This window comes from Oryzias latipes, chromosome 9, assembly GCF_053564925.1.
Source record: "Oryzias latipes strain Hd-rR chromosome 9, Olatipes_Hd-rR_3.1".
NCBI lineage: Eukaryota > Metazoa > Chordata > Actinopteri > Beloniformes > Adrianichthyidae > Oryzias > Oryzias latipes.
In genome coordinates this window covers 10,840,868-10,857,387 of record NC_136245.1, presented here as the reverse complement: position 1 = coordinate 10,857,387, position 16,520 = coordinate 10,840,868, and the positions used below count along the sequence as shown (strand labels likewise).

Sequence of the window (16,520 nt, the reverse complement as noted above, 5' to 3'; positions counted from 1 at the left end):
GGGTCGCTGAAGCCAACCAGCTGCTTTTGGGTGAAGCCGGGGTATATCCTACACAAGTTGCCCGTCTGTTGCAGGGCTTCAATGTAAATACTTCACATACATATTAAGCCTGTTTTGTTAAACCCCTTTGACAAATAGTATTATTTGACATACCGTAATATTTCAACCGTTTACTCGATTGACATGAATCTGCTGATTCTAACACGGGAAAAAAAACAGATTTTCATATCAACTTTGCACCGATATGCAACACTGTACAATAGTAAAGGCATGTAGCTGCTTTTCTTCTCTATATACGTGAATTGCGTAAGCAATTAAGACTTACACATCAATGCAAAGCTGCTTTTCTCTGCTTTAGAATCTGCAGGAATTAGATTACTTGCGTAAACGGTTGGCAAGTTATTGTAATGGAAACACTGGAGCTAAACTTTGCGTGTTAAAGGGTTAAAAAGTATGAAACCATAAAAAATGTTTATGCTGGCTCTTGAATTTCAGAGAAAACCTTTATCCACAGCATTGTGCCTACTTTCCCTTCTGAACCGTCATTAGCATTTTGCCATGATTGGGCTAATTGCTCTCTGTAGCTTTAAGAGGTTGTCTCGGAGTGGAGAGGGAGAGGAGAGGTCCTGGGGGCTTCCAGAGTAGGGTCTTATGCTTATCAGTGCAGAACAGATACTGTCCTTCTGGTTCCAGCTGACAGGTGAGGGGTGTGTGTGTGCGGGTTTGTGTGTGTTAGTTGCAGTTGTCAGTTGACCCCCTGGGAAAGGTGATGAGGAATGGTTTTGTATTTGGGAGCAGGTGCACCTCCCCTTCCCCCTTGTTTCCGTACTCCCTCAGAAGGCATATGTGGGAGTGATTGGAGAGACCTACGGCCTGCAGGGAGTTCTCCTCCTCCCCAGTTCATCTGTTGTAGATGACGCCCCGTGGGACTCTCTGGCTCTCCTGAGGTCCACGTTGGCTGGGAATCAGTCCATCGCTTTCAGCTTGACTTCTTTGTTGAGTGGTCACGGCAGAAACCCTGTTGCCGTCACACACTGCAGCATTTCATGAGTTTTGTGTGGACCACAAATGCCAAATGGCTTGTAGGTCACACCCACTAATTTGTCTGCAGCACACCTCATTTATACGCAATGTTGCTTTTTAATCTGCAGACTCTTGTCCCGAGCCACTGTCATCATTTGGAATGCAAACTCCATCACGGTGGGATTTTGCGTGCAGCTTTTGTAAGCTGCCTTAAATATTGTATGCAGCTCCTACTACAAAAGGAGAGAGAGTAGCATAAACAATTTAGGCATTTTACAATATGTGTAACCCTTTTTATGTGGCCATTTATTATGTGGTAAGATATACTGTATGAATAATGTATGATTAAAAGGCGTAATGGATACACCGGGACTCGTCAAAATAACAACAACAATCCATTTGCTTTCCCTGTTGTAAATCCTCTTGCTTGTCCTTGGGATAATTTCCAACCTGGGTATAAATCTTGACAGAGATTTCTGGAACGTGTCTGAAGTGACAATGATAAAGGAAGAAGCAGGAAGAAAAAGGGAAACCCAAAATGACAAAACAATTACAGACAGGAAAGCATCTTTACCCTAATGCATACTCTATTTTCAGCACCATCAAAAAATGACAGTACACCTTATACTTAATTCTGATTGTGTTTACTAATGTCGAAGCAATTTTGAGAAGTACATAGTACTCTGTCAAAATGTCAGTCTGTTTTTTACAACTTGCGGGGAAGTTAGGTTATTCTGGTGAAAATGCTAACGTGGCTAACATTTAGCTTAGTCAGACTGTGTTTTATTTTAACATTTTACTAACTAAGATTAGCTAGCGTACTCACAGTAGAGTTTGTTTTAGCGGTATAAGTCTCTTTTTTTTTTTTACATTTTGCAAACAAGGTTTGGAAGTTAGAGGTTTTGTGAATATGCTAACATAGCTTATGTGTAGCATGCTACAAAGAAGTTCTAGAGTTAATGTGAAAGTATTCAATAAAGGCTGACTGACAGATGGACTTATCTGTGAATTTTTTGTCTCGTTTGATAGTTCGGTCTGCCATGTATATGACAAATTTGAAAATAAGTCATTTGTTGACGGTTGGCCCTATAGGACGTACAATGCGTTACTTTCTTTACCGTACTCCCTTTAACACTACATGGCTCTGCTGTCTCAGCCTCTAGCCATTTTATAGCTCCTTCCCCCTGCCTCCCAGCAGCTGCCACTTCTGCGCCTGAAGAAAAATGAAGGCAGATGAATCAATTTGGCCTGTGGCCCTAAAGTGCACTTGTCTGTGCCCCAGCCTGGGCGTGGGGGATAATGAGCCGATAGATTGAACTGGTGCCGCAGACCGGCACTTAGCGCCAAGGTGCCTCCGTCTGCCACACCGCTGGGCTTCCCTCGCACACACACACACGCACACACACAGTCATCGCAGACTCCTCCCTGAGCAGCGGTAGCAGGTTGTTGCTGGGTTAATAAGGGTGAGGCTCCTTTGCGCAGGACACTTTTCAGAACAAATTAGAGGAATGATCTGTATCCGTCATTTTCAGCCTTCCTTCTCTTTATTTCTCCTTGTCATCTGCCTCGAAGGCCTAAAGAGTATCATCATTGTGCGCCTCAGAAGAGCAACAAGATGGGTAGGAAGGAGTAACAGGGTGGTTGGCAGGGGCCTAAATTTCAGAGTAATGAGGATTTGGACAACGCTTCATCAGATCCTCCTGTGACACTAATAACAGGTGATGGCAGGCCACCAAGAGACAAGGCGGAGGGACAGAAGTGGAAAAGTGAGGTTAGAATTAACAACCTTTTACACCCTGAGGTGGGGAGGCTGCTCGACTGCGCCCTCCCTCATCCCCCCACACAGGTGATGAAAAAAAGGAGACCAAAAGAGCAAGAAAACAAAGCTGCACCTCCAAACGCCGGAAAAGCTCACTGCCAAATAACTGAACCGAGACGGATGCTGCAAGAGTAGAGAAATGGGAAATATAAAATTAAGTTATCATGATATGATGCCCCCCTTTCTGTGCCTCAACTAGCCCCTACTACATCAGCCCCGATTTAACCCAGGGTTAAAGTAGTACAAATGAGCGGGACTCAGTCAGTATTACACAACCAGGGGGGGAAATTAAGATGCTGGAGGGTCCTTTGAAGATAATTAAAGAGCACAGAGCGGCAGCCTCCAGAGACGGACTGCAGACATGTTCAATACCGAGACTAATGGAGCTAATTTCCAGTACATTATTCATGTAAAACACAAGCCCTTACTTAGATGTGCTTTTTTTCCTATTTGCCTTCTTAAGTTTTACCCCAACCCCCCAAATCTACACACAAGGCACTGACATTCTCCTACTGCTTTAACCTGAACCAATTTAATGCTACTAAAGCTGAAGAACTTTCATGGAAAGCCATTAACGCTAGCTTTTATAAATGCTTGTGGGCTCAAGTCTGATGATAGAACCACAGCAAACAAACCTAACAGACAGGCGACAGGTAAAAACCCCAATACTGACATTTGCAGTCAGCTGTTTGTCCACATACATAGATCGTGTTACCCCCCAAGCTGACAAAAGTGCCCTTTCACTAGACCTGCACAATAAATCAAAAATTGGTTGCAATGTCAGCCTCTGCGATACACATATCAACAATCAGTAAAACAACTAATACATAATTTTTATTACACCAAAACTCTTTTATTTAAATTAAATTAAAGTCAACATAACCTAAATCATACTACAAATGACCTTCATCTACATAGGAAGTGAGTATCTAACAAAACGGGCTCAGTTCGATTGGTCAGCAACATGTAGAGGGTCCATCTGATTGGTCAAATGCGTAAAGAGTTTCATTTGACAGCATAAACCGAGAAAAAAAATCTATTGAAATCTATTCACCATCACAATAGATTTCTAATATCACACATCGCAAGTTTTCCTTCTCTTGTACAACCCTACTTTAACAATAATTAGTAGACACAAAAATAACACTTCAAAGGTGTTCAGTAAAGAGCTAAAGTCCAATTAAACACTTCTATAGACAGGAAATGAATCTCTGCCTTAATCACAGGAGTCGCAGTTGCCAGTCTTTTGTCAGAGTTGGAGAATTCCCACCTAAATCAATTGCTGTTCTGTCCCTTTGAACATCAGCTTGGGAACTGGTCCTTACACACTGCATCATCAACCCAGGTACCTAATTAGAAGCTGTGCTCTGATCAATTGCCAAATTGATTACAGACTGAGTAATGTAGCCTGCTGGCCCTGGAGAGTGTTGAAACACTCCATGTGCCTTCAGGAATTTGTCAGCCGTTCGGCACTGGGTAAACAAAGTAATCAACAGCAGCACTTGATGACAATGTGACTCCCACTGTATCTCAGCCTCCGTCTCTGCCTCTGTCCCCCTGAGAGGTTTGCTGTTTTTGGAAAAAGCCAAAGGGCCACAATCTATTTTAGGGTTGGGAGAATGGTTATTTTGACTCATAGTTGAGGGGACAACGAGAGGCAAAGGGAAAGATGTCTACAGGTGGAAGTCCGACCTGATTAGGCCCACCTGCCAGGTCTCTGTTTCTTCCACCACTACACACTGATTGCTAGGCACCCAGTAAGCCCCACCACCATCTTTTTCGGCCCGCATTCCACCCAACACCTTTTCTGCCACTGTTGACCCCAGTATACTTTTACCAACCTCTAGCCAATCAGCATGCTCACTCTGCCGACTGCAGGGTAATTAAAAGGGAATTCTGTCTACTTAGCATGTGAGCTGGCGGGCATGAGGGCAGACAAACACTCTTTCTGCTGCCCTGGCTCCCTCCTTCTCCCATCCAGGTGGTAGCGTACAGAACCTGTCAGATTAGCTGATGACCCTTTTAATTCTAGCCCAGCCGGGGGCCATAATTGATATTTACCAGGAAAGGTTAATTGTAGCAGTGATCTGCTTAAATTACAGTGGAGATCAGGAGACCAGGGCCAGACAACACACTTGCCACCGGGGGAGCCACGACACGCTCTCTGCTAGTCAAATGGATTGCACCCTGCGGCCATCGCCGCTGTACTCCAAGGTGGGGGAAGTAGGATAAGACATTTGATTGGCTACTTCACCATAGAGTCCTCCTTGCTGAGTTCACCAACCCTCCGTCTGGCTGGGAATTAGGATGTGCACCAACTGTGCTACTTGATTGCCTGCAATAAAGCAAAGCATCCAAGTTGGCAGGAGGGTTACTATAATGTCAGGCACAGATCCATCATACGTTCACAGATAAATTAATGCATATTAATTTAAAAAAGGCTCATTAACTGGCATTTGATAGCAATGAGTCAGATGATAATAGTTTAAATCAAAAAGTGTGGAATTTTTATAGGTTGTTGCGATGCAGGAGCTTTTTTCCAAAGCCAAAAGAGTGGTACTTGTTTCTATGTTACCAGTTTATCTGTGACTTCCAAAAGAAATACACAACACACACTTTTACAACTTTTGCAAAACCCAATTCAAATTTAACCCTGCCTATTTGGGTCTGAGCACAGCCTTTATCTTCCATTCTTGGATTGGAACACAATTTAGAAAAGACCAACTATTGCAGTTCCTCAAATAATCACTAAAGGCAGATTGCAAAAGGGAGAAAATTCCCATCAATAATATAGCAAAATAAAATTTTGCATAAAAAATAAACAAATTCATGATCTACTTGATGTTTAAACTGTACTTTCTATTCATGACAAATGTAGAATGGTGGGTTTTATTCACTTATTTTTAATCAACTGTTTTTTAAGTTGTTTAATAAGATGCGTGTTTAGGGGACTGCTTTTTGGTCGACAGGTGGTGGACAGATGAAATCTGTAGGACTATAGATGTTTTAAGGTCACAAATCCCCTTACACACTTTAAAAACTTTTCTTAGACAGACACGAACATTTTCACACTTTTGTCTCCTGATTAAACTCTCAAAGTTCAAACATTCATAGAAAATAAGACCGGTATAATAGAATGAAAACAAAGATCAGTTTGCGATCAAAGATTTATGTAGAATTAGCAAACTAAAGACATTCTGTCCAGGAGACACAGCACAGAGGAGATTGATTGACAAGGTCTTTGGCTAATCCGGATGCAGAGCAGCACACTGGTAAAAAAATAAAATTAAAACATATAGTTTATAATTGCATTACATTAGTATCAATCATCTAGGTCAGGGGTCGGGAACCTATGGCTCGCGAGCCATATATGACTCTTTTGATGGTCACATGTGGCTCGCAGACAAATCTTTAATTATACTTTTTTTTTCATTAGACCAGTCCTTCTCGGGCGCGATGCGATGCCAGAAGCGCGCAGTCGTAGCGGTGCTTAGAGAGAAAAATCTGCGCCAGCGCTATCAGTTTACTATTATCTATTATTTCACAGAGTTTGTACCACCTGGAAACCTGTGAATTGACGTGCCTAAAACTGCGCCCTCCCGTCTCTGAGAAAGAGCGCGCAGATGCGGGGACGGGATGTGTGAGGAAGAAAGCAGAGGGTGGGGGTGAGGGGTTGTGGGGACAGGCAGCAGGTGAATCGCGCAGGGATTGTAAATACGTAAAACCCACTGCCCGTCACTCACTGCAGTGTGTGAGTGTGTGTTTGGTTCCATGTCAGTCTCACATCTAAAGAACATTCAGACCTATGATCACGTTTAAAGTATCAACGCCTGCATGAAGCAGAAACTCACCACGTATCAACCAGACTAGACCATCAGCAGAACTACCACGAGAAATACTCATCATTTATAAGCAACAGCATAACAATGTTATTAAAAAGAATCCACAGACTTATTGTCCTTTAAAAATGTTGAAATTAAATAAAATGCACACATTCATTTGTATTTTTAGTTTTAAACATATTGTCGCGGACTGAGCGGCTGTTGGGCCGCGTTGAAAGTTCTGAAGTTCATTGAACGCATCTGATTGGCTCTCAGTTCTGTCGCTCAGCCTGTTATTAGGTAGTTTGGACCAATGGTGTTCAGCCATGGGCCAAATAAGGGAAATGGGAGGGCTGGAGCAGGAGGGGGGAATATAAAGTTGGAAGAAGCGCTCTCGTCTCGGCGGGAGAGATTCAGGAGTTGCTGAATTAATTTACGGCATTTGTTACAGCCTGCATTAACCAGAATAAAGAACCTTAAAAGAGGTTAAGTCTCAGTGTGGGAAAAGGACACTACATTATTGTATGGCTCTTTCGAAATTACATTTCAAAATATGTGGCGTTTATGGCTCTCTTGGCCAAAAAGGTTCCCGACCCCTGATCTAGGTTGATTCTAAAAATATTTAATGTAAGTTCTGAGTTGTTTTTTTTCTCTCTTTTGATTTCCGCTGTTTGGTGAAGGTTTTGTTTGGTATGAAGGTACAGTATTTTTGTTACAGTCACTTTTAGTTTCCATTTATCTAAAGTACAAAGTGATGAGAAAGTAACTTTGGGAAAAGTCTCTTGAACTCTGTAGCTGTAGGTCATTAGGTCATGTTTTACTATTATACATAGTACTGGTTGGGAAGAGAAAGGATCTCTAGGATCTAGAAATTGGACATGGACTCAGAATCAAGAGGTCTGTTTTGCAAAGTGGTTTGTTACAAATTGTTTTGGTTTTTCAATCAGGCAAAGATATTTTATGGACTTGCTCTTGTTTTAAGAATAACAAAGTACTGAGACATTCAATAGATTAATGCTTAACTATTCTGTCATAGCTACATACATTTGTCTGTTGTAAATCCATTTTTTATTTATCAATAATTTTACATGTATGATATTTTGAGGATTTTCAGGTCCCATTGGAGTATGAGTCAAAGCAGCCAAAAAATGAACAAAAACAGAGGGAAAAAAATCTATAGGTCACACTGGAGTATAAGTTGCACACACATTTTATCTTGAAAAGCAAATCATAATAATAGAATAGATAATGATAATGGACTGAATATCTGCACGCTTCACCACTGTAACATATTGATGCTTATTTAGCATGAAATATAGGCGGAATCTAGTTTATTAGCTTAACGTATTAACAATTATTCAGATAATCATAGCATTAAGAACACACTAACAAATTAACTAAACTCTTTATATCACTTCGAATCACTAGATCCTTTGAAAAAAGACTAAATGGTGCTTCTTGTTCTGCATTGCACTCAGTAGCAAATACTGATACACACATCTAATTCGCACCCCCGGCAAAAAAAACCCTGACCTAAACTAAATTCACTAAGCTGTTTTTTTATAACCCCGTTTTTCTAATGACTGTGGCTTCTTGTCTTGTGTGTGCTTCAGATCAAACCTTTGGCCATACGTCCAGTCAAAGTCAGTGAGGACGACGCGCTGCAGGAGCTTAGTCGACCACACAGGAGCAACTCGAAGGAGCAGCTCAGTGAGGTGAGTCCATCAGCACGACCTCTCCCCTTTACTCAGACCTCCTGAAGAGAGCCATTTTAACAGCTCCAGCATGGAGCCCCTGACAGGTTACAGAGAGCATGCGGCACAGACACCAAGATCAGAGAGGAGCTGGTGCACTTAAGCTCCTGCTGCCCCCCTGCTCCTGTCTCGTAAAGCTTCTGGACTTTAAAAAAAAAAAAAAAGTCAATGGGGAAGGCAGCAGACCGGCAGGAAACAATTAAGCTGGTCACACAGCATCAACTAGTCGGGCTGGCATTACTTAAAGCATGATGCGGTTAAATGTAGTCGTGACCTAATGTTGTTCAACCAGGTGTGGGTTGACCTTGCCAACCCTAGAATGGAACGAGTTAAAGAAATTGTTCCAATTACCGCTTCACCGGCATCCATATGCCAGCCCATTTAGTTAGATGAGTGTGTGGCAAAGCAAAATGGAAGCTAGGCGTCAGTTCAGCATAGGGGATAAAATAATGCAATTTAGATACGGGGAAAGTAATGAGAATTTATGCAAAATCCCGAGCGGCTCATTTTAAATGAATGTAGAAATATTCCTCGATACTAATGCCTGTCAAGCAGGCCTCCCAAACTGAACTAAATTCAATCAGACTGTTCATTTAGCTGACGAAAGCAGGAGGGAAGAAAGAGGGAGAGAAGAGAGGCAGGGAAATATGCAGCTTCCTTTTCCATCAGGGGGAAAATGATGGAAAGAAAAAAGATTTTAATGAACTTATTTAATTCATTGTCTGAAGCTTTCAGCATTCCAAAGGAAAATTCAGCCTGACGAGAGGGGGGGGGGGGTTCGCCCTGCCTAATTTTTTCCCTTATTTTCACTTCTTTTTTTTCTTGCTGCTCCGCTGCTCATGCTCAACCCCCCCCCCCCCCCCCCCCCCCCCCCTACCAGCTTTGCCTTCTCCTTATACTATTTTTCTTGAATTTGTGTAAAAGGCTGTCTTTTAATGAAAAAGTCAGGAGGAAGAGGCGAGCTTGTCAGATAAAAGACCAATGCTTGTTGACAGCTCTGACAGGGATATACGACAAGCGCTAAGAAGGAGGGGGCACGGAGGATGGGGGTGGATGGTGGAGGCGATGGCAATAGTGGTCGGATGGAGGGGGGGGGGGGGGGGGGGGGGGGGGCACTGTTAAAAATTGCACGCGGTAATTGCCAGCAGTGTAAGATGTGGTATTCTCCTTTAATCTGCTGTTAAAAAATGGTGTACACTAGAAGGGCTGCCGATATAAGGAAAACTTGTAATGTGTGATGATGATGTGACTTGCAATACAGGAACAGAAAGCAAGACAAAAAACAAGTAATACATCATTTTCATTTCATTGCTACAGCCTAATTGGTTATTGAAATAAAAGTCAAAATAACTTAAAGTCCCACTCCAATCATCGTTTAAACTATTTTAAAAGTGTTCCCAGTGGTCTTTTAGGGTGCACTCAGACTGGACTTATTTTGTTCGCTTAAAGTGAATCAGAATTTGTTTCCCAAATCCGGAACAAATTTGCAGTCTGAATATACCCAAGTGGACCCTGATCCAGGGCCAGGAACTGCTCTTGGAATCATCAATGGGGGTGGTCTTGGTTTGTTTCCAATTGGACTGAGCTTTGCTTTACTCTGAGCTTCCTCAGTCTGAATATGTTCAGTGCTTGGAGCAGAATAACTGAACCAAAACGGCCACCATAGCCGGACTTTACGTGATGTAAACACAGTAGCGGAACAACGATGAGACACAGCAACTCATTGAAATTTGGTTGGATGGATACAGGCTCATTATAAGAACTTTTAACCTGACACACATTGCTTCTCACACTGTTTTAACGGGATCCATTAAAATCGCAAAGCACAGGACTTCCATAATTTCTGTGACTCGTTGCTTTGCCCCGCCCTCTTGAGTCCTGGCAAAGGACGGAAGAGATCTTAAGTCATGGTTTTGTTTACAAGCTTTGTTCCGGAACGGGAAGTTCTAACTTAAGGTTCAGGACTCGATCCGGACCAATAGACTTTTCCTTATTTACAATGATGCAGTTTTTCAGCCCAAATCAAAAAACCTGTGCTGTTTTCTTGGACATAGTTTTTCATTAGAAATTCCTCCTTTAAGGTTCTGGCCGGCACTGTTTGTACATAGTAAGCAATCCTCCCCTTCCCGTCATCCATCTGTTTACGCACTCTCCTCCACACACCCCCAACGTAATATTAATGGCACTCACAAAAATTACGAGCAATACAGTTTTGATCCAGATGCCATCCCAAACAAAGAAAACAAAAGACATACATGGATCTATTCATCTTCGAGTGCATTCATCAGAATGAAGCAGAGCAGGAAACTCATGTGGCTGATATTGCAATGGCGATAGCTGGCCTAGTGCACAGACTCTGATGTTTATAGCAACGCTTTTAATATCCATCTATCACTCTCCTTTAAACTCATTTTTGGACTTTTCTCCCTATGCCTGTCTTTTCCCATGTTTGCTTTTTTCTATCTCTGACTGTACTGGACTCAGCTGGGGCCTCGATCTGACACCCACCTGCATTCCTCGCCATCATGGTGTCACTTGCTCTCCTATCTTTTTTTTTAAATCTTTTTCGTTCAGGCCCATGAAATCTTCACCACCACCACGCTGAAAGCATGACAAATTTTCATAAAACGTGCTTCACCACATCAAAAGGGCTTCCCAGCTCTAAGAGCTCTCAACTAATGATACCACGTCGACAAAGAGTAAAATGGATTTCTCTTGTCTTTCCGCCGAAGGAAATAGAGACAAATGCGGACGCTCCCGCCTTCCCACCCGTAAAAACACTCATGCATCAATTTGAGCGCAGAGGAAAAATTCAGGCCATGTTGTTCGTTCATCACCATGGTGGGGTGTTGATTAGTTTGTTTTGACTGTGTATGGGTATCTGCAGTGCAGCGTGACTCTAGCAGAAAGCCAAAACAGACATTTGATTAATGTGGAGAGGTGCTGTTGTACATTCCATCTGTGACCAGAGTCGGAGAGGGTGGCAGCCGGGGAGGTGCTGTCGGGTCTCTAAGACCATCTTTGACTCATCAGTATCCACCCAAGTGTATCTGAACCACCCACCTACCTAGTCCTCCTGCCATTGAAGGCGTCCATCTTTGCATCGTGTCCTTCATCATGGTCCTCTAAGCTCCAGCGTCCCCGCCTCTTGGCTTCCCTACAGTGACCAAAACCAATAGCCTGGGTAGAGGGACAATGGCCTGGACTCTCCCCTTGTTTGTGTGAAGGAGAGGCAAAAGGGAGACAGGATTAAAAGGTGGATTTAGCAACATTTTTCTTCTCTGGGGCTGTTTAGTTCAACCTTAAACTCCCCCAGCATCTGTGCCGTCCTCGCCACCAAGCACCATAACCGCCACCATCCGTGTCCACGCACTTGTCCACCACCCTCCCCCATTCCCTCTTTTGGGCGGGTTGCTAAATCCTTTTGAAGTCCTAGGCACTGCAGAAATCCATTGAGAGCCATGTATAATGGCTTTTAAGAGAGAGTGTTTAGCTGCTTGCAGACCCTATGGCTTCTGAACCACTGGCATTTTAATGGATCCCCTCTTTCCCTACTCTTTTTTTCCCTTTTCACCAGCACTAAATCCAATGGATTGTCGCTCATTATCATTTAAATAAGCCTCTCTTTCTACTCAGAATGCTCCAAGTTGAATGAACTCTATATAGTAAGACTAATTCCAAATGGCCTTGGCTTCTTTCCACCTATGTGCGTAAGCACACAAACACATTGAAATGCCCGTTAAAACATGCAGACACACACGTAGGCAGAAGCACATTCTCCCTGAAAATGCACTTTTGGCACTTTTATACCAGCAGATTTCTGCCTTGTGTGCACTTGCCGAGTGCCCTGGCCTCTTCTTTGGAGTCCTCTGTGGTGGTAGCAGTGAGGGGAGCAGAGAGGTTAAGAAGAGTGGGAATAGCCTTTTGATTCCCACAGAGCTTGCTTTCCGGTTCGCGGCAGGACTTCTCCCTAATCGTCACCACAGGAGTCGTCCTGTGAATCAGAGGGGCACACAAGCGTTGATGAGGGCTGATGCCTGGAGCAGGTGTGGGAGAGTGCTCCCAGGGCACCGGGAGGGTGCAAAACAAGGAATTCAGTGGCAGTAAGGTGTGGGGAAGGTCGATTCGGATTGAGGGTGGACCTATGGATAAAATTGGTCTTGCAGAAAAGTCCCCACCAGAGACCAGGGGGGGAGAAATTGCCAATCTAGACAGAGGAATAAAAGCAGTGGAAAGTGGAAGTGGAGGGAGGGATTTGGAGATTGGTATTCGTGCTGAGCGCTGTCTCACAGTGGGTACAAAACAAAACCCAGCCTTTTCTGTCTCCACGCTGCTCTTGTCCAGCTTTTAAAGTGCTGCATTTAAAAGCACCGGGTGAGTTTCTGTACTTAAAACAATGGAGATTTCAGTTGATCTCAAAGAGGACTCTAAAAAGAAAAAATGTGATTATTCTAAGAAATAAAAATTAAAAGAAATAATGAATTGGATAAATTGAATTTTTTGCTTTAGACTGGCCTGACATGCTCACCACTGATTTACGGGATCAGGTGTGTTTAGTCAATCTGAGTTTTTAAGACACTACATTGTGATTGCACCAGAGGCAGTACAGAGATACCTGGAGTAAGGGTTGGATTGCTGTGATATATAATGTTATTAGGGACAGGTCTTGGTCCTATAAATGAACAACCATTTAATATTCTTGTCTCTTAAGGCCCGTACACACCGGGACGAATATTCGCCAGGCGTTATTCGCCAGCGTTTTTCGCCACGTTTTTTGTGTTCACACCCAGGCGATTTTCGCTGACGATGAGCCGAGCGAACATGCAATTTCCTTCCCTGACATTAGATGGCGCTTAATGTAAAACAGAAATACTCCTGTACACAAGGTGGCGCTGCGCAAGTTTACGCTTCTTAAAGTCGCTTTTCACTCAGAAGAAGAGAGCAAGTATTTACGCGATTGTCAGAATCATACAAAGAAAACATGAATATTTCAAGCACCAGTAGCTCCAACTGGTGATTTGGTTCGGGGATATTTTAGAATGTCCGTCATTATTTCTCCGCGGCAGTGTAGACGCTACTTGGCGTCTATCTTCTTCGCTGGTATGTGTGCAGTTTTGTGTTTGAGCGCCCCCAAGTTGTGTTTTACTGTAACTTCAGAAGCTCCAGACACGTGTGCAATAGCGCCATTCTCATTGGTCGAATAGATTTAGGCGTCGAAAAAAAAAAACGAACCCGAGGCTTTTTTTTTTTTTGACGCGTGGCGTTTTTTCGCGTCGGTGTGCACACTCTCATTGGTGCCCTTTGTTTAGTCACGAGGCGTTAAACGTCGGCGAAAATCGCCGGCGAAATTTGTCCCGGTGTGAACGGGCCTTTATGCTTACATTGGTGTTCACCTTTCACGTTCTTGCTGTTTCTCGAAATGTTTCCATTACAATCTTTTTCTTTTAACAGTCTCTGTTCTGATTGGCTGTTGACCGTGAAAATCAACCTCCTCTTTACCACGTCTCCTGTACACAATGCGTCCAGTTTGCCACATTTACATTGATGTTTGTTTTATAATAGTGGAGTGAAATGTGTGAAAATGTTCATATATGACTGAGAAAAGGGTATAAAGTGTGCAGTATGGAGTTTTACCGCCTTAAAAAATCTGTAATCTTACTTTGAGCATTTTCCCTATCGCAGGTTACTTTTAGAACCCATTCCCGCAAAAAACAAGAGAGCACTGCCCTGCGACATCCTCAATTCAACTTTCTAACAGATACAGTGGTGCTATTTCATAACAAACAGGACTCTACTAGATTATGCTTTTAATATGTAACTTTACAGCAACATGAAACCTGCTATCTACCTACTGTTCTTGAGGTATTAATGTTCTCCAAGATAACTGGAAACCATCATACATGGTTTCTGCTTTTTAATGTACCGTATTACCTGCACCACAGGGCGCACCAAATTATCATGGCCAAGGTCAATGAATGGCATATTTTTTAGTCTATGTCATATATGAGGCGCACCAGACTATAAAACGCATTAAGTGAGACAAAAGAGTCAAAGATTAGTCCAGAGATTCAGTCAGTCAGACTTTATTAACTATGTGTAGTGTAATTCTAGAAATTGTTTGTTACACGCTACACCGTTAGCTGCGTTAGCGTATCCACATTTCCGGTAACTCCCAACCTTGTTTACAACACGTGGAAGAACAGACTGATAGACCTACCACTAAAAAAAAAGTTACTGTGACTACGCTAACTCCCAACCTTGTTAGTAACACAAAAAAAGAGCAGTCTGACACCACTACACGTTAGTCATGTTAGGCGCGCTAGTATATGCATGGTACCTGTATCTCCCAACCTTGTTTGCAACACTTAATAAAGAACAGTTTGACACGTGACACATTAGCCATGTTAGCATGTTCACAATAACACCTAACCAGACAGACAGACAGACCCCATGTACCTCTCAAAGTGCTCTGGATTATAACATACACTATCATTTTTTGAGAAAAATTAAGGCTCTATTATCAAGAAACTACAATGTGAATTTTTTGTCTTCGTTGAACTGCAGATTGTTTGGCATCAGGTTTCGAACCTCTTGATTAGCTGCATAAAAACCATGAGCAGGGCAGTGATTTATACGTTCAAATACAACAAATATAACTATCTTATTTTACCTGCTTTGTCTGGCTGTAATATTTTCCAGTTTAAAATTTTTGTCAAAGACCCTGTAAATGATTTAAATTCCTTCTTTTTGTAGAGTTATGTGAGTGCCGTTAAATTAAAGAACTCTGGGGTTCTCTGTGTAGTAATTAAATTTCAAAAATTGACCAGGTTCTCATGCCATTAATATGCCAATTTCCTGCCAGCTTCATCTTGTCTGTACCCATTTATTAACCGAGCACCAAATTGACCTTGGCAGGATTTACTTTTTGGATGTTTCTGGGGACCCCGCAAGTACATTTCACAACTCTTACGGGGGGATCACTCTGTTTTACTGGGAAAAAAAGTTATTTTCAAATGTCCTGCACGTTTACCAGACCATGCTTGATGGGACCAAGCTGTGACTCATCTTCAATAGAAGAATGGCTGATTTCTGCTGGCATTGTGTTGAACCATGAAACACACAGAACGTCTTAACCCTTGTGCTATCCTATGAGATCCAGATGACCTGATCCTTCCATTGACGTGTTCTCCCTACCATGACACAGGTGGATAAAGGTGAAGAGGATTTCATGTAATCCACGGACACCAGTTAAGATCACATATCATTGAAGAAAAAAGGTTAAGTGCACTGTCTTGTGGGTATAGATGACCCCACTCCCAATGTTAAAGTGCCTAGGATAGCACAAGGGTTAATAAACTGCAGGCACTTTTCTCCATATAAGCAAAAAGTTATGCGAGTGATTTTTTTTAGGTTTTCTTTATCAAAAAATATTTTATCTAAATTTGACTTCATTTATAGTCATTTATTCGTTGCACAATACATGACTTGGTGTTTAATAATTAGATTAATTTGAAACTCTTTTTACGTGATTGACCGGTAGATCACAAAGAACGTGCAGGTAGATTGGAAACCATGAAAAATAAACACGTTTTTTTTTTTTTTTTGAAAATTACCATCTGTAAATAATTATCCTCCTAACCGAGAAGTATGGCACTTGATTGACATGCAGAATCTTATCTTGTGAACAGCTCTAATGGGCAACTTATCCAGGAATTAGAAAGGTTGAAAAAATGTCACATTTGTACAATGTGCCTCTTACTTACCCTTGTGGGTTACTTAAGGGTGTATTTAGACTGGAAAAAATGTTTGCTTAGGACCGAGTCGACTTAATTCGTCCTGAGTCCTGAGCCTTCTATTTGGTCTGTTTTCAGACTGCTGTCAAGTGGCCTCTCCTAATTCGAACCAAAGCTTGAAAACAAAACCATGTGACTAAAAATCTCTTCACTCATTGGCCAGGAATTATGAGGGTGGGGCAAAGCAACTATAGACAGAAATGATGGAAGTCTTGCACTTTGCAACCCTTGTCATGGCAGTTCCTTGATTGAAACTTTATATTTCGCTGACCGATTCAAAAGCCTGTGTCAATGTCAGGTAGAACACTTT

At 42.3% G+C, this 16,520-nt stretch overlaps 1 protein-coding gene across 17 annotated transcripts in view; it reads left to right on the top strand.

Moving 5' to 3' along the window:
- fbrsl1 (fibrosin-like 1) overlaps positions 1-16,520 on the top strand; it is a 358,217-nt gene that overhangs the window by 152,538 nt on the left and 189,159 nt on the right. For all 17 annotated transcript variants that reach the window (XM_078952652.1, XM_023958686.2, XM_078952659.1 and 14 more), the window contains exon 3: positions 8,277-8,378. In XM_078952652.1, coding sequence (XP_078808778.1) covers positions 8,277-8,378 — 102 coding nt within the window. The remainder of the gene's footprint in view (positions 1-8,276; positions 8,379-16,520) is intronic.